The sequence below is a fragment of the Salvia hispanica genome, chromosome 6, assembly GCF_029641045.1.
Source record: "Salvia hispanica isolate PSC_SH4W2 chromosome 6, Shi_PSC_v1, whole genome shotgun sequence".
Lineage (NCBI taxonomy): Eukaryota > Viridiplantae > Streptophyta > Magnoliopsida > Lamiales > Lamiaceae > Salvia > Salvia hispanica.
The window spans coordinates 19050072-19074870 of record NC_142697.1 but is presented as its reverse complement, the minus strand read 5'-3'; the positions used below and the strand labels follow the sequence as shown (position 1 = coordinate 19074870).

General features: G+C 38.1%; 4 protein-coding genes across 6 annotated transcripts; 1 reads left to right on the top strand and 3 right to left on the bottom strand.

Moving 5' to 3' along the window:
* Positions 1–10030: 10030 nt before the first annotated feature.
* LOC125205763 (eukaryotic translation initiation factor 3 subunit A) lies at positions 10031–16694 on the top strand. 2 transcript variants are annotated; one of them, XM_048104866.2, is made up of 14 exons: positions 10031–10159; positions 10386–10459; positions 11002–11483; positions 11937–12152; positions 12261–12629; positions 12716–12745; positions 12910–13137; positions 13228–13389; positions 14096–14317; positions 14423–14629; positions 14714–14920; positions 15078–15158; positions 15628–15829; positions 16044–16694. In XM_048104866.2, the coding sequence occupies exons 2-14, from the start codon at positions 10414–10416 to the stop codon at positions 16472–16474; spliced, it is 2883 nt and encodes a 960-aa protein (XP_047960823.1). In that variant the 5' UTR covers positions 10031–10159; positions 10386–10413; the 3' UTR covers positions 16475–16694. The 2 variants fall into 2 exon arrangements, with proteins under 2 accessions (XP_047960823.1, XP_047960824.1); XM_048104867.2 differs by lacking the exon at positions 10031–10159 and adding an exon at positions 10211–10310.
* Positions 16695–16779: 85 nt separating this feature from the next.
* LOC125205768 (P-loop containing nucleoside triphosphate hydrolases superfamily protein) lies at positions 16780–18281 on the bottom strand. 2 transcript variants are annotated; one of them, XM_048104874.2, is made up of 5 exons: positions 18174–18281; positions 17663–17704; positions 17545–17587; positions 17379–17458; positions 16780–17285 (listed from the first exon to the last, which is right to left on the bottom strand). In XM_048104874.2, exons 2-5 carry the CDS (start codon positions 17676–17678, stop codon positions 16855–16857), a joined length of 570 nt encoding a protein of 189 aa, XP_047960831.1. In that variant the 5' UTR covers positions 17679–17704; positions 18174–18281; the 3' UTR covers positions 16780–16854. The 2 variants fall into 2 exon arrangements, with proteins under 2 accessions (XP_047960831.1, XP_088916183.1); XM_089060057.1 differs by lacking the exon at positions 18174–18281 and having other exon boundaries at positions 17663–18166.
* Positions 18282–18532: 251 nt separating this feature from the next.
* On the bottom strand, positions 18533–20511 carry LOC125205766 (uncharacterized). The gene is made up of 5 exons (XM_048104871.2): positions 20140–20511; positions 19570–19678; positions 19399–19490; positions 19039–19297; positions 18533–18947 (listed from the first exon to the last, which is right to left on the bottom strand). Exons 1-5 carry the CDS (start codon positions 20496–20498, stop codon positions 18717–18719), a joined length of 1050 nt encoding a protein of 349 aa, XP_047960828.2. The 5' UTR covers positions 20499–20511; the 3' UTR covers positions 18533–18716.
* A 1505-nt stretch (positions 20512–22016) lies between these two features.
* On the bottom strand, positions 22017–22879 carry LOC148923320 (serine/threonine-protein phosphatase 7 long form homolog). The gene is made up of 2 exons (XM_089061462.1): positions 22454–22879; positions 22017–22385 (listed from the first exon to the last, which is right to left on the bottom strand). Exons 1-2 carry the CDS (start codon positions 22862–22864, stop codon positions 22017–22019), a joined length of 780 nt encoding a protein of 259 aa, XP_088917588.1. The 5' UTR covers positions 22865–22879.
* Between the last annotated feature and the right edge of the window lie 1920 nt (positions 22880–24799).

Sequence of the window (24799 nt, the reverse complement as noted above, 5' to 3'; positions counted from 1 at the left end):
CGTGTTGGGAATTTGTGAACTCGACTCTTTCCCCTTACCCTTATCCTTACCCGATCGGGAACTTTTCTTCCAAAAGCTCATAATTTTGATGAAAATTGAAGATTGGGAGAAGAGATTGAAAATGGAGAGAATGAAGATTGTGGGTGATGAATGGAGGAAGTGGAGGAAATATTTATAGGGGTGGAATGTAAAATAGCCGTTGGGTTCAAAAAAAAAAAAAAAAAATTTTAATTATCGCCGATTATCGCCGAGCGTCGCCACAGTGGCCGGCGATCGCTCGGCGATAATCCGGCGTTAGAACGCCACTCGGCGAAGCAACGGCAACATTATCGCCGAATTATCGCCGACTTCGCCACAATGGCCGGCGATAATTCGGCGATAACCGGCGATTTATCGCCGAGAATTCGCCACCTCCATTGGGAATGCTCTGACTGTGAAATGATTTATTTAAAAAATATAAACTATTTCTTTTTAATACGTCTAAGTTTCTAATTTTGGAAACTCATTTTTCTATTAAGACTTTAAAAACTTTTTCTCAACGTTAAAAACTTTTTCTTTCTGTCTTCATTTTACTTATTTATTATGCATTAAAATTCATGTTAAACCTAATGCTCGTATATTTTTCAGGGACGGATGGAGTTATAAATATACTAATAATCACGGATTAAATTATAAAATATAATAGTTACAAATTATAGTACTAGTATATTACATTTATAGCTACTATTTTAGAATTGTTCAAATCTATTAAAAATCTGTGCCTTTTTTGGTGGGAATCATCATAAAAATTTTGACAGCATCGTGCTAAAAATTTGTGACCTTATTGTAAAGTCTGTGAAAAGTCTGTTGTGCCCTTTTTGGTGGGAATCATCATAAAAATTTTGACAGCATCATGATTAAAAATTCATGACCTTGTAAAGTCCAGTTGATTAAAAGTAAAGCTTATGTCAGTTTTCTTTGTATGTAATGAGAATTGTGTGTGGTAGGTTGCAGCAATGTGTTTTATACTTGCATGGGCTTTTGTAAAAAAATTATCCTAAACCCTACTTAATCTACTATCAAATTATCATCTGAATAATTCAATTCAATAGCCACCAACAATCTAGCACTTTCAAACTATGTTAAAGAGACAATAACAAGGACAAAAACAACACTAAATTATTAGCCAAAAATATATAAACATCAAGCACATTGTTGGTGACAAAACACATGAAATCAATGGTGTAGAAACATCCAAAGAAACCTAAATTACAACTTGGCGCAACATAGATATTTAGCCTAAACACATAGTAAACTTTGCAATAAAAACCATAAGAAGCATGCTCTCGTAGATTTGGAGTTAATTTGTCAAGATGTTGGCCGGAATTTCTTCATTATCTTCTTCATCTTCTCTTTCTATCTTTGTCCTCTCTTTTTGCGTGTCTGAAAATGTTTGAATGTCCTCCCAAAACTGCTCCCAATCCTATTTGAAAACACTGAATTTCGGTAGTTGGTGCGTCAGGTCACCCGGTCGGGTGCCAAAATGGCTCAAAACTTACCCGACCGGGTGAGAAGCCTTTGGACTCCGCATGCATTGTTAGATAACACCCGACCAGACGAATTGCTTCTAGACTTCTTACACTTATGAGATAGCACCCGACCAGGTGCCCGTTGCACCTCTCGACTGGATGGCTGGTCTGTACTGTAGAAGACACCTCCTAGCTTATTTCCAGCTCCATTTTACACTGCATTCTACTTCCTACACTAGAAAACACACTTTTGCAAGCATCAAACCATGTTAATCAAGTATAGTTAAAGGAATAAAGATGAAAATTTTGATTCATACCAGTGCACTTTTGTTCAGATATGCTGTCGGACTAACACTACAGTAGTAGTCCATAATGGGATCACCTGCACTTCCGAAGAAGGGAAGCAAGTGGGGGTCATGGGCAGGACTGGGAGTGGAAAAACCACGTTGATCAGCACCTTGTTTCGTCGCGTCGAGCCACATGGCGGGCGGATACTCGTAGATGGACTTGATATTTGCTCTATAGGCCTTAGAGATTTAAGGATGAAGCTCATCATTATTCTTCAAGAGCCAACTCTGTTTAGAGGAAGTGATAGAATAAATCTTGATCCGTTAGGCCTTTACTCTTGATTATGAGATTCGGAACTGAATTCTATTAATAATAATCTAATATAAATGCATGACCTATTTTTTATTAATCTGATTGATTGACCATGGATTAATAATAATCTGATTGATTAACTCAACAATGAACGAAATCAATACTATCTAAATCCAATTTCATTATAATATGAACCAAATTAATATAATCTAAATCAGTAATTCATTATCAACCTAAACAAAATTTATACAATCTAAATCATGAATTCATTATCATAAACAAAACTAATACAATCTTCTCTCGGCAACGACAACCTCCTCATCAACGATAGCCACCTCTCCGTCAATGACGACCTCCACCTCTCCAACTACAGCCCTCCATCAACGACAGCCTCCACCTCTCCATCTACAACCTCCTACTCTCCATTAACAACCACTTTGTCATCAACAACCACCTTTCCATCAACAACCAACTCTTCATCAACGGCAGCCACAACTACGTCTCCATCAAACACAGCTACGTCTCCATCAACCAAAGCCATCTGTTCAGCAACCAAAGCATCAAAAGCTATCGTCGAATTATGTGGCATTGCGTAATCTCATGGTATCTAAGGCCCTGAGACGTAAAGATATCAACTCCTCCTGTTATGTTTGTAAAGTTGCTTGGAACAACGAGACCAAACAAAGAACAAATGAGACATATCGCAACTTAGGCCCCTTGCTCATTCACAAAGGGATAGAGCCCACAAATGAGTAACAGACGAAATCTCTTGCCATTTGCTACCATGTAGCATCACTGGTCAAGAACCAAAAGATATAGAATTTAGTTAACAACTAAATTTAGATATCAATAATCACAAGTAAGCTCAAGAGGTGTAAATCATGACAAATTGAATTCAAGTTTACTTATGTTTCATAGTTTGACAGAGTACAATTGAATTAGAACTGAAGTGTACTCATGTTTCATAGTATGACATAGGATAATTGAGTTTAGTAATTTAAGCGGTGTTATCCATAAATATATTAATCAATAACCGCTTGAAGAGATTAATCGCACTTAGAGGCAAATCACAACCAATTAAATTTCAAACAACAAATCAATGGTCAATAGCGCACAATTCAATTAAGATATCAATAACTACTTGACATATCACAAATTATAAAGCTAATGAATATATATATATATATAGTATATCTATAATCGAACTTGAATTTAAACAACAAAATCAGTAATCAATAGAGCACAATTGAGTTTAGCACAGTAAATTTAAGCGGTACTATCCATAAATACGTTAATAAATAATCGCTTGACAGAGAATAATCGCACTCAGAGGTAAATCGCAACCAATTAAAATTCAAACAATAAATCAACAGTCGGTAGCGCACAACTGAATTTAGAAAATTAATAATTGCTTTACAGAGCAAAATTTAGTGAGCTAATGAATATATAAAACTATAATCTCACTTGAATTTAAACAACAAAGCATAAATTAATAGAACACAATTGAGTTAGCGCAATAAAATTTAAACGATATGATCATAAAGACAGATTTTAAACCGACCGTGAGGAGGAAGTGCTCCTTGCACATGTTGGTGTTCATGTTCGTCCATGGTGAAATGGAGGAAAAGAATCAGACAGGAGGAAATGAAACAGAATGGGTGAAACGAAGCACCCATGAAATGGGGGAAATGAAACAGAGGGCGGGAAAATATATTTTTGAATGAGAATTTTGGAGGAATCGCTCTCCAACTCTTTTTGATACTCCCTCCGTCCCAAGCACATTAGTCTCTATAGTTTGTTACATCAATTATTGAAAATATAAAGCATAATATTGAAAAGATAAAGAATTCTTTGATCACCTAAAGACACTTAACTTGACAGGGTTGCTTTGGCGAAAAAACTTGGAAGCTGGGGTGGGGAGGCAAGATGATATATGATATCAACATCAATCTTTAGAGATTATGTGATATCTAAAAAAATATAATAAACTTTAAAAAGAAAAAGGAACAAAATAAGAACAAGTTGAGAATGCAAGAACAAAATAGCTACCATGTTGAATAATTTTAAAGTGAGGATCGCGTATCATTGTACAAGATTGTACCTAGATCCAGTGGACTAATTGTCCATGACGATTACCCAAACAAAAAAAATCAATAAGACATCGATTTACATTTGCATACAAACACATGAAACATAACATATTCTACAAAAAGAAACTTACATAATTTCGTAGATTTTTAATTAACTCATCAATCAGATGAGAGCCAATGAATCCGGCTCCATCAGTAACCAAAATTCTTTTTCATCGATTAAAAATGGCTCTGATGTCAACAGTCGGAGTATGAGAGACAAAATCGATGGGAGATATCTAGAGGGTGCTGAAGAGTTGGAGGGTGTTGAGAGACAACACCAGAGGACCCGCGAGACTATGGCCTGACAGAGGTAGCTCCAAATGGCTCATGAGACACACTAGTGTCATCCATATTAGCCGCGACCATAACTTTCCTCTGTTTATCTACATTTTTCCGATGCCTATTAGTAATGCTATGGCCACCAAAGGAACCAACTAACATGGTATTCCGCCCTCGGAATTGAGAAGTCCCAAAATTCCTACATGGTATGCACGTAGTGTTAGAAATAAAGGGATAAAATTCCCAAGCCGTTACAAGCAGTACTCTAACTATTAAAATCGAAGGAAGATAATAATAATAAGTGGAATGAAAATTACAACGGAAATAATAAAACAAACCGAACTATAAGTCGAGTCGAGGGAAGCCCTCTTTCCGCAAGACAAATTACGCCCCGGCTAGTGCTCACGGAATGGCGTATTGTCCCCAAGATAAAACGACTTCCTCCTAGCGTGTAGAAGCACCTCAAACCCGCAAGGCACCGACGAACTTGATGGAGTTCCGAGAATCGAGCTATGCAATGCTACTATAATATAGAGAACTAGAGAGAAGAGAGAATGTTTTTAGTTGGTATATTTTCCCTCTTCCAAACTCCACCTATTTATAGGATAGGGGAGGTGATGCACTATTTATTAGCACTAAAAATACCCGCAAGTATACAGGGTAGATCTAGTATAGCTAAAGGTCAATACCGGGATATCGAACACGGGGAATATAATTGCAACTGACTATTATGTACTAAGTATCAAATACTATCTAGAGAAACAAGAGATTTGGTTTAACTAAGCATAAATAAATAAAGTAAAACGATAAAAGCAAAGAAGATAGAATTAGGCAAATAGAGGAATTTCAAGGATAATGATTTCACTGACTCTTTAGTTATTCTAATTAGTTCTACGTTCATCCGACTCAAGTTTTACCACGATCTCTCCCTATCATGCATCAATACTCATGTCACAATTATTGTATGAACATATAAGATAAACCAATCAAAGCTATCACCGATCAAAGATTGACAATAATCAAGGTAACAGCCAATTAGTCGAACAAAAGTTCAAGAAAAATCAAATGGAAATGAGTTTTGAACATTAAACATAAAAAGAACTTCATAAAAGTCAAATACTATCAAACCTCAAAATTCTATTGTTTAGTAATCCATAGACATATGAACTAAAACAATAATTAAAGCACGAGACATAAAATAAACAAACAAAACCCAAGGATGAATCTTGAAGTCTTCATGCTCCTCTTGCCTTGCTTCAATCTTCAAGAATGATGGGTTAAATTCTATGAATGAGGTTATGTGGTATATATAGGCTTGAGAAGGATTTAAATTTGGTAATAAGTTTCCTCCAATCATTAGAAAAGATGTAATTTTCGTTCCCCGTAGTAGAAGGAAAAGATTTGGCTTCACAAGGTAATATCTTCTTTCCGTCTTTGAATTTCCGCCTAGACTGCAGCTGGCAGCTTTGCGCGACTTTAGTAGAACGGCCATAACTCTCTCCACATAACTCCGATTGATGTGATCTTGGTACCAACTTGAAGCTCTTTTCAAGACGAAGATAATGGTTTGTAGAAGCCCTTATCAGACTTTAGGAGGACACCTCAAAGGTCTTAGCATTAAAGGACATTATAAACCAAATGGAGGTTACAAGAACATGAAAGGCCAAAGGACTTAGGCAACATGAAAGGCCAAAAGCCTCTCCTTATTTTACACGTTTTTTAACAATCCCCCACATTGGTTAGAGCACTGCAAGCTCAAACCAACACAAGACGTGTATGCATGCATGCAGACTCTTCGCTCAATTCTCGAAGAACAATATTGCATTTGGAATAGTAGCTTGGGGCTTTGAACTTTCCATAGTCAACATTATCGGGCATACCGGAAGCCTGGTAGACGTGATGCCTTGAAACCATTCATCCTTGGTGTATACCGAGACAATAATATTGACACAATACTATTTACAAACTCATCAGTTCTCATGTTTGTGTCCTTTACTAGCCATGGACACCACTTTGGATTCATAAGTGATTCACATGTTGAAGCGGCCCACACTTCTTCACTTACATAGGTGATTCTTTTCCAGGTATCCTGCAATACCCACCTCCTTGAGGTTTCTAAGAATCATTAAAAGTCAAAACTTAGCCTCTTACCACATGCAGGTTACAACACTCAATGCTTTCTAAAGAATGGGCGAAGATTAAAAAATCTTCCGAGTGTTACAACTAGAGATATAGCTTTGTTTTCCCATGGAACCAAGCCCATGGGATCTCCAATCGTATGGTTGGGTTACCACTATAATCATCTTTTAAAATGTGGTTTTTAGTCCCATTCCTTTTAGCAATTTATACATTTGATTACGGTTTAAACTTTTCGTAACGGATCCGCTAAGTTATCCACTGACCTCACATAGTCAACTGTGATAACTCCACTTGTGATCAACTGCCTCACGGTATTGTGTCACCGACGAATGTGTCAAGACTTACCATTGTATAAGCCAGTATGTGTTCTCCCTATAGCCGCTTGGCTATCACAGTGTATCACTACTGCTGGCACTGGCTTCTTCCAACATGGAATATCTTCTAGGAAGTTTCTAAGCCACTCAGCTTCTTCCCCTGCTTTGTCTAAAGCGATAAACTCAGATTCCATGGTGGATCGAGCTATACACGTCTGTTTCGTTGACTTTCACGAAACAGCTCCACCCCCCCACAGTGAACACATACCCACTCGTCGAAAACGAGTCTTTTGAATCAGAGATCCAATTTGCATCATAGTACCCTTCAAGTACTTGGGGATAGTTTGTGTACTGCAGCTCAAAGTTAAGAGTATACTTCAAGTATCTCAAAACCCTACGCAGAGCTTTCCAATGTTCCTTGCTTGGGTTGCTCGTAAATCGGCTCAGCTTATTCACTGTACACGCAAGATCTGGTCGGGTGCAGTTTGTGATAAACATCAAACTCCCTATGATCCTTGCATATTCTTCTTGAGCTACAGGCTCACCCGTGTGCTTACTCAAATGCACGTTGGGTTCCAATGGAGTCTTAGCTGGCTCACAATCAAACGAGTGAAACTTCTTAAGTACTTTCTCAACATAATGAGATTGTGTCAAAGCAATTCCCTCATGATTCCTTCTAATCTTGATTCCGAGAATCACATCAACTAGATACATATCTTTCATGTCGAAATTTATCTTCAACATATTTTTGGTTTCGTTGATAATGACACTATTATGTGTCTTTATAAAGACACACAATAACGAACCCTTTATTTGTGTTCTTAATGTAAACACACTTATCACACTTATTGATAGTGAACCCATTCACATTGTCAAACTTCAAGTGTCATTGTAAAGGCGCTTGTTTTAATCCATATAGAGACCTCACTAGTTTGCATACCTTAATTTCTTGGCCAAGTACTACAAATCCTTCAGGTTGCTCCATATAAATTTCTTCCTCCAATTCACCATTCAAAAAGACAGTTTTCACATCCATTTGGTGAATCTCAAGATTGTGCAAAACAGCAATGGCAAGAAGCACCCGGATAGAAGTGATTCTCGTAACGGGTGAATACGTGTCGAAGAAGTCATATCCTTCTTGCTGCTTAAAGCCTTTCACAACTAGGCGAGCTTTGTACTTTTCAATAGTACCATCAGTTTTATATCTCTTTCTCAGGATCCACTTGCACCCTAAGGTTTTACAGCCTTCTGGCAAGTCTACTAACACCCATGTGTTATTTCTCATAATTGATTCAATTTCACTATTGATCGCTTCTTGCCAGAATGGCGCATCTGGGCCAGACAACGCTTCTGCCAACGACTTTGGTTCGTCATCCAACATAAAAGTTATGAAGTCGGGACCAAATGTTTTAGCAATTTTAACTCTTTTTACCACGTCTTGGTTCTACATCCTCGGGACTTGACCTCGTCTTTTTTGGAGAATTAGAATTAGTGGATTCATCCATCATTCTTTCACTAGAACGATCCTCCTACTTCTTGCAAGGGTACACATTCTCAAAGAATATAGCATTCCTTGACTCAATTGTTGTTCCTTCAGCCACGCCAGGCACAACTGACCTTTGGACTAGGAAACAATAGGCACTACTATTAAGTGCATGGCCAATAAAGATACAATCGACTATTTTAGGGCCTATTGCAACTTGTTTCGGAGGTGGCACTTCTACCTTCGCTAAGCACCCCCACACTTTAAGGTATGAATACGAAGGTTTCTTGCCTTTTCACAACTCATAGGGAGTCACATCCCTATTTTTCAGTGGAATCTTATTCAGGATATAATTTGACATTAAACAGCCTCCCCCCACATGTTATGGGGTAAACCTGAACTGATCAACAAAACATTCATCATCTCTTTTAGTGTTCGATTTTTGCGTTCAGCAACACCATTTGACTGAGGAGAATATGGAGCCGTGGTTTGGTGAATTATACCACTAGCATGGCATAATTCTGTAAACGACGCCACATACTCACCACCTCTATCACTTCGAACACACTTAATTCGACAATTAAGTTGATTTTCGGCTTCATTTTTGAAGTCTTTAAACGCTTCAATTGCCTCTCTTTACTCCTTAACAAGTAAAGGTAACAATATCTTGTGCAATCATCTATAAATGTGATGGAATACTTTTTACCACCTCTTGTTCGCACAAATTTCAAATCACATACGTCTGTATGGATTAACTCAAGAGGGTTGTGCTTCGCTCTACCGAATGGAACGACAACTTAGCCATTTTGGCTTCAACACACACTTCACATCTTTCTTGTGAGTTAAACTTGTCAAATTTTAGTAAATTAAGATTTACTAATCTTTTTATAGCATTTAGATTTATATGTCCCAATCTATTATGCCATAAATCAGAGCTCTAAGTATTTCGGATGTCTGGGACATGCAGCACATCCTTAAGGGTAAGAACCTTTTCCAGATCTTAGTTTTAGGAACACATTACTCACACCAACTACCTCAGAAGAGGCTTGGTTTCCCATGCGTACTTTTCTACCTCCAACAGATTTGTAAGTAGGAAAAACACTTCTCTCGGAGCACACATGACTTGTGGCACCCGTATCAACAAACCATTCATTTGGATTGTTACCATGGTTCACGTCGGAGACCATTGCGACCACCTCGTGATCTTTGTTGTTTATAACAACACGTTCAAATAATTTGCACAATATTGTCTCCAACAATAAGTTCACAATTAAATTGAACCATATGTGCATTGGTATATCCAATACCACATGCATCTCAATTATTACTATCAAGTCTAAATTGGTCTTACTTGTAAAATGACAGACGATAAACACAATTCTCAAGAGAATAAATTTAAAGGAATTAACCACTTCATTGCGCATCGACATTGCCGAATCCTTTAGTTTGCCATAGATTTATAAAAATGAGGACTTGGAAATGAATATTACTACTTAGAGCAAGATATAAAAATTAAAGTAATTGATCATAAGTTAATTTAACAATTTTATTATACTCCAATTCGAAATAAAAGACATAATTACTACTATAACCCTGGTAATCGTAACCCTACGCAAGTCTCACGCTGCGCCGCAGAGGGTTCGTTTCCAAACAATTACAGACGCCACCGCCGACCATTCATCCATCAATCTCATAGCCGCCGTTGTAAGATTTCGTATTTTAACCCAACAAGATTTTGTTAATAATTGGTACTATTATTTTTTTCTTCATAAACTTCTAGTCATCAAGGAGTACTATTTTTGCAATTGAGGGGAGAATCTGCTGCAATCAAACCTTTTATTCTAGTTCTTTTGTGGTGACAATGTTCTTCTGACTAACATCACTACTGCCACTATTTAGTTCAGTTGTTGATTTAATTTCAAATTTGCAGGCTACCTACTGTTGGATTGCCTTCCATTATGGCTACTTTCGCCAGACCTGAGAATGCCTTAAAGCGAGCTGAAGGTAGGTTATATTTGCTTATGTCACATCTATAGTTGTCTTGCAAATCAGTGTATATATTGTTGTTTTAACAATTTAAGCTCAAAATCCTCTTACCCGATTGTAGACATTGCAATACCAATTTTAATGTGTTGGGATTTACCTCTATGAATTTCGTATTTAAAGTGTTGAAATTAATGAGCTTTGGTGTACACTAGTTTTCTCTTATAAATTATGTATAATTCATGTTTAGCTAGTCCATGATGACATATATTAAGCATGGTTTTTGCTCAATTTACATCAAATAAGGAAATACAGTCTGTCTTGCTGTATGTGATGTGTGAAGGGTTGGAGGGAAAGTTTAGTGGGTGCTTGTGCAAACCGAAAAATGTTGCAGCCTAGCCTCAAAATCTTCTAAACTCGACTTGTTATGCTTATCTAATATGCCTTAAAAGTCCTACAACAATAGAAGAAACTCAAGGGATTTTTTTTTGCTATAGTAGTCTAGTGCTTTGGATGATATTTTTTCCCTCGGCTGTCATTGACATGTAAATATGTTGATGCAGAGTTGATCAATGTGGGACAAAAGCAAGAAGCACTTGAGACTCTTCATAGTTTTATTACCTCGAGGAGGTATAGAGCCTGGACAAAAACACATGAAAAAATAATGTTCAAGTATGTGGAACTGTGTGTTGACATGAGGAGGGGAAGGCATGCCAAGGATGGACTTATCCAATACCGTGGTATCTGCCAACAAGTCAACATAACTTCGTTGGAGGAAGTGATAAAGCATTTCATGCAGTTGGCCACCGAGAAAGCTGAGCTTGCACGTAGCCAAGCACAGGCCTTGGAAGAGGCTCTGGATGTAGATGACTTAGAAGCTGATAAAAGGCCTGAAGATCTGCTTCTAAGCTATGTAAGCGGGGAAAAAGGTAAAGATAGATCAGACCGTGAGCTTGTTACTCCCTGGTTCAAATTCTTGTGGGAGACCTATAGAAGTGTTCTTGAAATTCTCCGCAACAACTCAAGATTGGAAGCCCTTTATGCTGTAAGTTTCTTTCTTAATTCAAATTCAGTTTAGTTCTATTTATATTCATTTTGGTTCATGATCTTCTTCTTTTGTATAAGCATGCTGCCATGCTTTAAACCCATATTCTATATGTTCAAGGCAGTAGTAGTCACATTCCTAGTCATTTGAATATAGCATGGACCTGAATCCTGATGATGTTATTTTATACAGAACAAGATTCTTTAGTGGGTGCCAACGTTTTATGAGTTTTACGTTTTTAAACTGTTCTAACTAATTTTGTGATCCTGCTTCTACTTTTAACTTTTATAGATGCTTATTATTCATTTTTATGTTCATGTTTTCAAATGGAACGTGTTGAAAAATTAATTTCTCATTTGATGAACCCATATTATGTTCTTATTTGTCAACAATTTTTCTTCTGGATATTTGTGTTAGCATTGTCCTCATTGACTTCTAATTTTGAATTTTCAGATGACTGCACATCGCGCTTTTCAATTTTGCAAACAATACAAACGAACTACTGAGTTTCGAAGATTATGTGAAATGATCAGGAATCACCTCGCAAACCTTAACAAATACAGGGACCAGAGAGATAGACCTGATCTTACTCTACCTGAGAGTTTGCAGTTGTATCTGGACACCAGATTTGAGCAACTGAAAGTCGCTACCGAGCTCGAGCTTTGGCAGGTTTGTAAGTTAGCTATTTTTAAACCCATAACTGCATCTGGCTATTGCTAATAATATGTACATGCCGTTTAATTTTTTCTAAGCTTGTTTTTTACTTGTGATATGCAGGAGGCGTTTCGATCTATTGAGGATATATTTGGATTGATGTGCATGGTTAAAAAAACACCTAAATCTTCATTGATGGTTGTATACTATTCTAAGCTTTCAGAAATTTTCTGGATGTCATTCAACCATCTTTATCATGCTTATGCGTGGCTTAAGCTTTTCTCACTTCAGAAAAGCTTTAACAAGAACCTGAATCACAAGGACCTTCAGATGATAGCTTCATCTGCTGTCCTAGCTGCACTTTCAGTACCCCTTTATGATCGCTCTTATGGAGCGTCTCATTTGGAGATTGGAAATGAGAAAGAACGAAATTTTAGAGTAGCAAACCTTATTGCATTTGATGTTGAGTCAAAACCAGAGAACAGAGAAGTGGTAATAATTGTCTTGGCTTTATCTTTTGCATTGTGATGTTATTTTGATTCGCTGATTATGTGACTATTCTGTTTATTGCTTTTCAGCTTTCCAGGTCGTCACTGCTCTTGGATTTGGTAAGCTACAATCGTTGATTAATTTCAAATCATTTCATAGGCCTACAGTTTTGAGGTTTAGATTCTAGAATATGACTTAATGGGTGAAATAATTGAGTTCCTAGATATAGATTTTCCACCTTTTTTGTATTTCAGTTCTTAAATTTCTTGGACATTTTGTTCAGGTGGCCAAAGGTGTTATGAACTGTGTAACTCAGGAAGTGAAGGATCTTTACCATATTTTGGAACATGAATTTCACCCTTTACACCTTGCACTGCAAGTACAACCCTTGTTAACAAAAATTTCAAAGGTTGGAGGCAAACTTGCTTCTGCTTCCTCTGTTCCAGAAGTACATCTGTCTCAGTATGTTCCTTCTCTGGAGAAGCTTGCTACTCTTCGGTTACTTCAGCGGGTATGCATTACCATATCTTACTGCTTCTTGTGGAATACTTTTGATATCTTACTTGATATTTGTTCTTTTTTGTTTGTTTTATACATCCAGGTCTCAAAGGTGTATCAGACTATGACCATTGATAATCTATCGAAGATAATTCCATTTTTTGATTTCCCAATGGTGGAGAAGATCTCTGTTGATGCAGTCAAAAATAATTTCTTGTCAATGAAAGTGAATTACAGCAAGGGTGCAATTTTCTTTGGTAATAAGGTAACCATCTAACTTTTCTGTCTTTCTGAATTACCTACTGAGCTTGGCTGATCAAGTGTACAAGTATAATTTGATGCTACAATACACCTTTTTGTTTGTGTAAGTGAATGCTCCTTCCCAGTTTTTAAATTCCTCTCATGTCTAGGAGTGACCAATATCCATCTGCACTATCCTTTCCATCAGTTCCACTAGGAGCCAAAATGTTGCAAGTTATTTCAACTCCTGGTTTGCTAACTTCCTTCAAGAACTCCTTGCTTCCTAGTTACTACCAATAAAGCAATCAATTTTTGAGGCAAACTCTTCTTCATTAGCATAAATAGCAAACCTGTGTTGGTTCACACAATATTAAGAGCATTTTTAAGGCTTATCATGTTCCCTAGTCCCTTGGTAGTTGGTATGGCTGTTATATTAAATCAACAAACAAAAATATTTTTTTCGCTTCTAATGGGATTCGGACCTAGGTGTTGCGCGGTTTTTACTCGTTTTTTTTTCTATATATATCTCTATATCTAACCCGTGCTTTATTAGATACCGTATAATGTATATGTATGTCTGGGTTTAGGTTGACATATAAAGTTTTTTAGCTTCATCTTCTGTTTTTCATTTTCTCTTTCATGTTTCTGTTCCCCGTGATTTTCCTTCACAAATTCCATTGGATGCTGTATCTCAAACTATGGCAACTTATATGTGAATGTTTTCTCATCAGAGTCTTGAATCAGAAGGCATACAAGATCACCTATCCACTCTTACTGAATCCCTTAGCAAGTCCAGGGTCATGATCTGCCCTACTGGGAAGGGAATCCCAAAATTGGGGGAATCACTTTCAGATTTAGTAGAAGTAGTTGAAAAAGAGCACAAACGTCTGCTTGCACGCAAGTCAATAATTGAAAAGCGCAAAGAAGAACAAGAGCGTCAGCTGTTAGAGATGGTATGTCATTTTTGCTTTGACAATGTGATGGCTTTGTGTGAGTGAGGTAGTTAACTCTGTTCTTTAATTTCTAATTCAGTGTATGACTGACTTCTATATTTTAAGGAACGTGAGGAGGAGGCAAAGAAGCTGAAAATACAGAAAATAACTGAAGAGGCAGAGCAGAAAAGGCTTGCTATAGAATTTGAGCAAATGAAGAATCAAAGAATTCGCCGGGAAATAGAGGAACGCGAGCTTGAGGAAGCCCAAGCATTACTGCAGGAAGCGGAAAAGCGTGGAAAGAAGAAAGGAAAGAAACCAGTCTTAGAGGGGGTGAGTGAACTGATTTCTTGAAACAGATGTCTTTGCTGTTTTGCTAACCATATTTTCTGAATTAACAAATTTATATGGATTCAGGAAAAATTAACCAAGCAGTCTTTGATGGAGCTAGCTGTTAGTGAGCAGCTCAGGGAGAAGCAAGAGATGGAGAAAAGGCTACAGAAGCATGGAAAAACAATGGATTATTTGGAGAGAGCAAAAAGGGAAGAGGCTGCCCCGCTTATAGAAGCTACATTTCAGAAACGCCTAGAAGATGAGAAAGTTCACCATGAGCTTGAGCAGCAGGTATGAATCTGTCATCTTCTTTGGGGGGAACTTTCTTTTACTAGTAATCCTTTTGTTGCAGGAGATTTCCTGCACTGGGATAATATTGGTTCTTTCTCGCGATTGAGGATTTATATAAAAATTAACTGCACTTGTTCTTTTTTCCAATCATATACAGCGAGAGGTTGAGTTAAGTAGGCAACGCCATGCTGGAGATCTAGAGGAGAAAAGAAGGCTGAGCAGGATCTTGGAGAACAAGGTTTTTGAACTTCTATGTTAATGGATCATTTAAACTATTGTCGACAATGATATTGATCTTCAACTTTTTCTTTGTTAACATATACTCCCTCCGTCCCAGATAATTCGGGACACTTTGACCCGGCATGGGTTTTAAGAAACTTAATGGAAAGTGAGTTGAAAAAGTTAATGGAACGTGGGTCCTACTTTTAAAGTATTAGTTTTATAATAAAATGTGAGTAGGAATGAGTTAGTGGAATATGGGGTCCACTACCAAAAATGGTAAAAGTGAAGTGGGACAAATTATGTGGGACGGCCCGAAATGGAATACTGGGTCGAATTATCTGGGACGGAGGGAGTACTATTATTTTTTTCAATTAATTGTTTGGAGTATTCTGTATATTCAGAGTAGTAAACATTTGCCCATTTTTAAAGATCTTGTTTCATTTATATGTTGTATATAACTGGCATATTTACTTGGTCTTGTGCAGAACATTTTCCAAGAACGATTGCTAAATTGTAGGAAAGCTGAACGCGACAGGCTTAGACAGGAAAGAGAAGAGAGGATAAGCAACATAATCCAGTCGCGTAAAGAGGAAAGAGAAGCTAAGAGAAAATTCATATATTTCTTGAGAATTGAGGAGGAGAGACAGAAAAGATTGCGTGAAGAGGAGGCGGCTCGGAAACTTGAAGGTACATTCTTGTTAAATTTTGAAACCAAGCAATTTATTTGTCCAGAGGGTAAATCAATACCACCTATTTCTGGGAACAAGGTTCCTCCTAGGCTGAATTCACGATTTATCATGTCATACTTTCTGTTATTTATTTTGTACTTGAAATTAATCTCCTTCTCTTAGTTGAGTTGGTTTTAATACTTAATTCGACTTTGGATCACTGGTTACTGCAGAGATGGAGAGGCGAAAGAAAGAGGAAGCTGAACGAAAGGCCAAGCTGGATGAAATTGCTGAGAAGCAGAGGCAAAGAGAGAGAGAGCTGGAAGAAAAAGAAAGGCAGAGAAGGGAAGAGATATTGGGGAGGTCAGCTGCTGCTGTGCTACCTAAGACTGATCTTTCTTCTGCACACCCTGTGGAGACTCCACCTACTGCTGTTCCAGCCGCAGCTGCAGCTGCACCTATGCCTGGACCTGCCAAGTTTGTCCCGAGGTTCAGAAGAGCACCGGCTGAGGTTGGCCAAGCCCTACCTCCAGCCACTGACAAATGGTCCAGTGGCAGCCGGACTGAACCTCCAGCTGGTGACAGATGGCGGGATGATCGCAGGCCTGCTGCTTCTGGTGGCTCAAAGACTTGGCAATCCTCTAGGGAGGAAAGAAGACGTTGATTTGCTGCTCATCTTGAGATTTCGATTCTCAATTTTGAATCATGGATTTGTAGGATGAGAATTTTTTGAGGTACGACTTGTGTACTTTTGTTCGCATAAAGGCCGAATAGACATACATTTGAGTCAGTCTTTGGTTTTCGGATAAAAAATTGAATCATTATATATTGGGGTACGATGTAAAGACACCCTTAACGTTTAAAGTGATTCACAAGTTGAAGTATGTCTTCACTGATGGAATATATATTTTTTCAAGTGATTCTCACTATATACTAATTGCATTAAAACAGTTGTGCTTACACAAGTAATTTAAGCAAGATAGTGATGATGGGAGTGAAATGTTTATAATTGAAGTTTGAAGCCAAAAAAGCAGAGACAACTAGTTAAGATTGATGATTAGGATACAAGTGAGGCAGGCTTGAGGAAATTAAAGCTTGTATGGCTTTCAAAGTTTGGTGAGGATGAAGTGAAGCGTCAACTTTGAGTATCCCTTCTGATTCATCTATCTGCAGTAAATCCAGTTGAGATTGCAAGAGCTTGGCCGGCATGAAATGTGCTGCTCGTTTCTCCAATCGAGCAGCAAGAACCTCTGCATCAACGCTCAAAAGTACAAAGTTGACAGCACAAGAAGCTCCAGCTGGTACATAGTCAGGATCTGCGCATCGTAGAATTTGCCTGTAATGCTTCTGCAGAGCAGAGCATCCAAGAACGACGGTTTCCCCATTCAGCAAGCTCACCCTTAAGGCATCACGTAAAGTTTCAAGCCAAGGGAAGCGATCTTCGTCTGTAAGAGGGATCCCAGCCTTCATCTTGTCTGTTATAGTCACAGAAAGAAATTATTAACAACACATGATAATCATGAACCTACCTACCTATAACTGTATGTATGAATGTAAATGTAATGCACCTTTGTTTGACTGCGGGTGGTAGTCATCGGCATCAAGAAAACGAGCATTCATAACTTGTGCCAGCATAGCCCCAATAGTTCTGCATCACAAATTCAATTCATTAAGATATGGAGTACTACTAATTGAGTAATGACAAGAGGAAGAGAAGAGATATGGATGACTGACGATTTTCCTGCACCACTCACTCCCATAATCACTATAGCAATGCCTGTCCAATATTGATAGCATATATAATTAGTGACATGATAAAAAAAGATCAAGTCCACTGATTTGAATTTCCTACCTTTATTAGATGCCATCTCATGCCAAGGAATTGGATTCAAGACTGCAAGCCATTGAAGTTGATGTATGGCAAAGAATTGTTGTTAGTTATGTTGTGCCCAGAAAATCTAAATATTCACATCAAATACATATGAAAGAGCCCATTGATTCCATAGCTCTGAGCAATTATAAATGTTGAATCTTTTAATGAAAGAACATATGAAAGAAGAAACTGGTTTTAAATGCCTGCAAAACCATCAACCAGTCTTCAATTATTCGCATGAAGAAATTTAGCAGTTTGCTTCTATAATGATCCTCATCCTGTTCAGTTCAAAGATGACACAAGCTAGTATAATGATTTCTTCAAGGTAAATTTTTTGGCAAGAAACAATTAAGCAGTCAGATCTGAGGCATATATAATTTCCAGAAAATTAATTACTAGTTCCATGTAACAAAGATAAAACCGCATCGTTGCAAGATCATGAAAAGAAATTGTGAATAAGATGGAACATTGTTGACAAAAACAGACGTACCTGAGTTGCAGATAAAACTTCAAATTATTTAATTGCTGGCCCTTGGCTTCTTTGTCTCCATGGATATTTTGCGTAATAAATTTGACAGCTAAGTACTAACTAACCGGTATTCAAATTGAAATGATGACTTGTCTGCATCTTACAAAATTTATCCTATCTAATCAAAGTAATTTTGTGTGGACTCATTCCAATTGGATCAAAGTTTTGTCAGCCCATATATGACCTAACACACACAACAGATTTATTTTGTTAAAATTGTTGATTAGTGTACTTAGTTGGTACTTTGTATACTAGCATTCGAGAGCTTCTAATTATCTTATCATTAGCTTCAACATACATTTATAGTTTGGCAAGGTCACTAAACAAACTTTCTCAACGTAGTATTCCCATAAATGTAAATGTGCTCCTTCATTTAATCCATTCCAAGCACAACATCTCTCTCTCTCTCAAAATCGGCCAAACTTATTGATATAGTATTATTTACATGAGCTTTATTGTTAGACTGAAAAGTAGAAGGGAAAGTATAATTAGTATTTATGGGCATTACAACTTGGAGGTGGACTCATCAAACACAATCAAAACCTTGCCAATAGCTTCTCTATTCTTGAGGGCACCAAATGCAAGATTTGCCTGATGGAGGCTATAAGTATGGGATATTTTAACAGTGAGTAAGCCATCAGCCAGCCAGGATAGCAATTCCTTGACCGAATCTTCCAGAACACGCGGTTGGTGTATCCTATGGCTCCCCCAGTAAAGTCCATGAACTGTCCAGTTCTGCAATAAAACACATTCATTCATTTCTTTCTTTCTTTCCTGCAATAACAAAAACCTGCAGTTGTGGCTTCAACTTTCAAGCAAGCATTACCTTAACAAGAGCAATGTTTGCTGGGACTATTGGCACTTCCCCACTTGCAAACCCTATGATCAGGATTTGTGCTCCCCAGCTCAACAGCTTCAAAGACTCTTTTGTCAGCTTCCCTCCGACTGGATCGTACAGAACATCCACCCCTCTAAGCTTTCTAGCCTTGAGAAATCCCTTCACACTCTCACTCATATCCTCTTTGCTTATATCAACAACATGATCGACACCCAATGACTTGAGGAATCGCACCTTCTCACTTCCCCTGCCCGATTATTCAACAACACGGACAGATTACTACCACTCAACCATATATACATACTAGTTCTATCACTTTGATTATATCTCAGTCATTGTATTACTTACCTAGCAACAGCTATAACAATGGCGCCACGGACCTTGCCAATTTGTACAGCAGAAACACCGACTCCTCCAGCTGCACCAAGAACCATCAATACCTGCATCCATCACAAAAACAGTATATCACTACCATTTTGAATAAACAAAGGGCAAAAGAAAGTAGTAGCTCTATACTACCTGACCAGCATGTAGTTGTGCTCTATGAACAAGTGCCACATGAGATGTACTATACGCAACCGGAAATGCACCAACAGCAACCAAGTCACACCCTTTTGGCACCAAAAATCTGTATATAAGAAAATCAAAATAAGTTTTTTGGTCATATCCTATATAGTTAAAAACTAGAAATCATATAAATGCAAAAATATGAATTATTATTTGATTTTATATCAACTCATAACCCATATCCTGATATCAGGACACAAATTCTACATCAATAATGCTTCTAATACTAAATAGTAGTAATACAATGCAGCACATGCAATTTTGTTTAATTAAACTATTCTGAATGTCTTTTAATCACAACCTATACTAACAACATACTACCAATAATACATAGATATAAGCAACAAGTTGTCTTTATTTTGACAAAAACTCAACAGCACAGAGCCTAGTTGAATACAATCAGACTCAGCGAAGCATATGAATTCAGATTAGACATATTGATTTATGGAATTTGACATGTAAAAATAATTCAGAAAGGAAGAATTTAAACTAAATTTAGAGAATTGAAATGGAAATGGTTACAGCTCAGATTGATCGGCGACGATGAATTGGGCGAATGATCCGAGGGCGGCAAAGGAGCAAACGGGATCCCCGATTTTGAAGTTAGAGACAGCTTCTCCGACGGCATCGACGGTGCCGGAGTAATCAGAGCCGGGGATAAAGGGCAAGGGCGGTTTCTCTTGGTACTTGCCCTGGATTTGGAGGTAATTGGCGAAGTTCAAGCTGGTTGCTTTGACTCGGACTCGCACCGATGTGGGTGAATTCAGTTGGGGAATCGGGTGAGCCCTTGAGAGGGTCAGGGCTGAATCATCACTCCCCTCCGCCGGCACTGTCGGGTCACCCAGTTTTCTGCACACCAAAGCTTCCATCTTTTTTCCCATATATGGAAGAAATATCATAGTGAGAGTATGGCTAAAGGAGGTCAAATTGAATTATTTGTTGAGCATTCTGCAATTACTCAACAAAATAGTCATCATGTCATAAGTTACGATGTTGGTACGTCTACGAGAGCACAAGTAGCAAGTTTCGCTGCAACACAAGATTTTGATGTTGGAGGCGTGCGTTTAGGGGACAGTGACAATTGTGATGTGGTTGATGACATTATAGGTCTTGATAAAGCCGACTTTCTTGATCCACCATCACCTTATGATTCAGAAGATGTAAACATTGTTAGTACAGACTCAGATGGTGATCCGTCAGATGATGATCCAGTTGGAGAAACAGCAGTTGAAGAAATAGTGGATGGAGAAACAGCGGCTGGAAGAAGAGTAGTTCCACAGTTCCCACAGCGTGGAATGAACTATTTTCGCACCTTACCAGGTACATATGATAGTTTTGATCCAAAGAACTTTGAGGCTGCTGATCCTAGTGTGCATTATTGGAGTGAAAAGGATCCTAGCAATGTTGGTTTGCATTCCAAATTTAGAACGAAGTTGGAATTGAAGACCGCCGTTACTTTTTGGCATTTGGAAAAAATCCGACAATATACAGTTGCTGAAAGTAAAGGAAAGAGATGGCATGCGGTTTGTAAGTACCCACAAGGAAATCCGGAAGATAAGTCATTACCGAAATGTTTGTGGGAGTGTCGAGCAACATTGAGAAAGCATGATGAACACTGGCAAATTAGAGTGTTTACCACTGCTCATACTTGTATGGGGGATCGCAATTATGATGGGCACGCCAATCTCGGGTCGTCCATGATAGCATTGAGTGTTCGGCATCAGATAGAAAACGATCCTGCTTACAAGGTAAAAGCTATTGTGGCGGATATTGAAAATAGATTTCATGTGAAAGTTAGTTACAAGAAAGCATGGTATGCTCGGAGGTCAGCTATTGAGCTTGTATATGGTGGTTGGAGTGGTCATTCAAAGTTTTACCGTCTTATTTGAATGAAATGCAGAGACAAAATCCTGGTACAATTGTCGAATGGTTGCACGATGACAGATTAAGCCGCGGTGTGAACAAGGTTTTCAAGTACGTATTTTGGGCTTTTGGACCAGCTGTGGAGGCTTTTCAACTATGCAAACCAATTTTAACAGTTGATGGAACTCATCTACGTGGACGATGTCGAGGTAAAATTCTTATTGCCGTTGGATTTGATGCTAATAAGAAATGTTTGCCGGTTGCATTTGCCATTGTTGATGAGGAAACCAAAGAAAGTTGGAATTGGTTTATGGAACGCATAAGACTACATGTAGCAAAGCATGAAATATGTGTAATTTCGGATAGGCATGTGGGAATCATAGATGCAATGAATTCTCCCATATGGAAAGAAGAACCTAAAGGTCATCACAGGTTTTGCTTGGTACATGTTAGAAAGAATGTTCTGCAGAATCACAAAGGTATCATGGTTAAAAGGTTGGTTTGGAAAATGGGTATTGCTACCAAAAAGCGCAAGTTTAAGAAAAGACACCAATATCTTCACCTGTTCCACCAGTGTGGCTGACAGAATGCCGACCTCGAACTGCAGACTGAGGTGGAGGTGGAGGGACAAAATCTTCATCAGAATCATCTACTAGATGAGCATCCATCCTTGAAGATGACGACTCTCCACAAGCAGTTTTCTTCTTTCCGCGACGCTTCCCTTTTTGCCTCACGGGCATGACAGTGTCAAGTTCAGATCGCTGGGAAGGACGGTAGTCCATCATCTCAGGCTCCCCACATACCTCCAATCCATCTTGAACCAAATTCCAAATTGTGCTCAGATCCGGTCGTGCTGTCATATCTTGCTCACTTAGAAAGTGACGTATTCGATGAAGGGTTTCCACCTACAATTTTCAAAGTTAATTAGATTTCATCATATGAATTTAAATATTTAATATTTGTTTCAATTTACCGCGTAGTTCTGAGAAGACGCCGATTCATGGAAGCCCTCTTCAGCATGCACACCAGGTTTAGTTAAGTACACCACAGTTATGCTACGAAACCAATTCATATATTCATCTGATGCAATAGGCTCATTTGAGTACTGTAGATCAGTCCATACCAAATTGTGCCTATTGTCCCACTCCTGTATATAATTGTGGTAGTACGTTTCCCAATTTCGGCCAGATTTACCACGGCGATCCTGTTTCACAAACTCTACCGGGTGGAACCGGTTGAGAATCGGAATATACGGTTGGACGATCCCAAATTGTCGCAACACTCGTTGTGGCAAGTGTGGCTCAGCCAAATTCCAACAAATAAGGGTTGTTATCGACGTCCATATAGGACGACCGTCAACACATATATCCGGCAAGTTTCGCATGACATAAGGCCGCCAAATAAACTACATATGAAACAAATTTAGTCAAAACAAATTAAGTCAAAACAAAAAATAATTTAAAGTTACATAAATTACTTGGTTGTCGTGCATTATGGAGAACTAATCTCTGAAATTTTCAATGCAATGCCCGGGTGCTTTTACATATGATGCCGGACCACTCCATCTAAAATAAATAAATTATGAACGAATAACACAAAAATTAATGAAAATTATGCTTAAAAGAATAATTAATGAACAACTTACGCGACTGCACATGGTGCGTAGTCTACATGCACGGGATTTATCATCTTCGGTCTAATATTTGGGATTCTCTCCCAAGCCCACAATTGTAACAAAGTACAAGCTCCGCCGACTTCGGTCCTCTTACCGAGGGCAGCTTCACATAAGTTGTGGTACAAGCAAGCAAGAATCGCACCACCCCAGCTATAGCTAGAACATCGTTCTACATCCATGAAAAATTGCAAGTAGAAGAATGGAATTTTATTCCCGGAGGCGTTCGGAATCATCAGACCACCAAATAAAAGCAGACAATAAACACGAGCACGTTGAACATATATATAATGCTCGTGTTCATCACTCAACTCAATCCTTAGTTGATTTGATAAGCTTGTCTGTTTCCAAATCAATTCTTTCAACTCACCTTTATCTGGTGTAAATCCAAGATATTCCAAAGAAAGTTGCATCCAATAGCTGGCTTCCTTAGTTGGGATGTAACCAGTCAAAGCATCACCGTCAACGTTGAGACCCCATAACACCTCCACGTCTTCCAATGTAACTGTCGCTTCCCCGATTGGAAAGTGAAATGTGTGAGTCTCTGGCCTCCATCGTTCAATCAACGCGGTGATAAGATGATGGTCAATGTCCTTTGGTTTACCACACCTCAATACGCCGCCAAATCCCATCTGGTCTATTATTGCCAAAACACGGGGATGTATGGGAACATCCCAAATAATCCCTTCATATCTTCTACATCTTACTTCTTCTGATTCTACTCCTACCCATATATTTTGAGAAATGTGTTGTCTTTGAAGATACAATACGGAAGGGTCCTCAGGACCACATAAGAGTCTTCGGCGAGAAGTTGATGATGTTGCCATAGTTTAACTACACAACATTCACAATTCAAATTAAACAATACACAAACCTAAACACATTCAATAATTGGATACTATTCAACCCAAACATTCAAATTTAAACCTAAGATCATACTCATGTCAAAGCAGCCTATATAACCATAATTTTCCACCTACACAATCAAGTTGCCCAATTTTTATGCTTGAACAACACTACCTTGTTTGAATATTAATCAAATTTATACTCTAACTAAACACCAATATCTCAATTATTAATCAACAATAATGTCATTCAAACAAGCCACTACGCTAAATAAAAATGCAACACAAAAATTTAACTCAATTTACAATCCATTACAAACCCTAAATAACTACCAAAAAATTACTTCAAAATTGTAAAAAATAAGCATACTAACCTAAACATGTATCAAATATGCGGGAGAATGACACCAATTCACTCCTTGTTGATGCAATTGATGGAGGGAGGGCGAAATCAGCGAGAAACAGCAGTTGTGTGTGAGTTTTCGCGATTTGGGGGAGGAGGGGGAGGAGGGTTTCGCGATTTGGGGGAGGAGAAGCTGGTGTAATTCAGTCTGATTAAAAACGCCAATGACATCGGCGTTTTCCTCCTGAATTTTTTTTTAAAAAATATTCAATCACGCCAATGCCATAGGCGTTTCTAAAAATTAAAATAATGTATTTTTGTTTTTCCAATAATTGGTTATAATCGCCATTGTCAGTGGCGTTTTTAATAAACACGCCAACCGGAATGGCGTGTTCTAATACGTATTGTATTTAAATTAAATCAAAAATAAATTATAAAACGTCATTTTGGATGGCGTTT

Excerpts from the sequence above, each read along its gene's own strand:
- LOC125205766 (XM_048104871.2), bottom strand. The coding sequence starts at position 20,498 with ATGGGAAAAAAGATGGAAGCTTTGGTGTGCAGAAAACTGGGTGACCCG. Across the intron at positions 19,679-20,139 it reads GTCGCCGATCAATCTGAGCT|ATTTTTGGTGCCAAAAGGGT; the intron begins GTAACCATTTCC and ends TCTTATATACAG. Across the intron at positions 18,948-19,038 it reads CAAACATTGCTCTTGTTAAG|AACTGGACAGTTCATGGACT; the intron begins GTAATGCTTGCT and ends GTTTTATTGCAG.
- LOC125205768 (XM_048104874.2), bottom strand. Across the intron at positions 17,459-17,544 it reads GTGAGTGGTGCAGGAAAATC|AACTATTGGGGCTATGCTGG; the intron begins GTCAGTCATCCA and ends TTTGTGATGCAG. Across the intron at positions 17,286-17,378 it reads CCACCCGCAGTCAAACAAAG|ACAAGATGAAGGCTGGGATC; the intron begins GTGCATTACATT and ends TGACTATAACAG.
- LOC125205763 (XM_048104866.2), top strand. The coding sequence starts at position 10,414 with ATGGCTACTTTCGCCAGACCTGAGAATGCCTTAAAGCGAGCTGAAG. Across the intron at positions 14,921-15,077 it reads ACCATGAGCTTGAGCAGCAG|CGAGAGGTTGAGTTAAGTAG; the intron begins GTATGAATCTGT and ends AATCATATACAG. Across the intron at positions 15,159-15,627 it reads GCAGGATCTTGGAGAACAAG|AACATTTTCCAAGAACGATT; the intron begins GTTTTTGAACTT and ends GGTCTTGTGCAG.
- LOC148923320 (XM_089061462.1), bottom strand. The coding sequence starts at position 22,864 with ATGCGAAACTTGCCGGATATATGTGTTGACGGTCGTCCTATATGGACG. Across the intron at positions 22,386-22,453 it reads CGTCTTCTCAGAACTACGCG|GTGGAAACCCTTCATCGAAT; the intron begins GTAAATTGAAAC and ends TGAAAATTGTAG.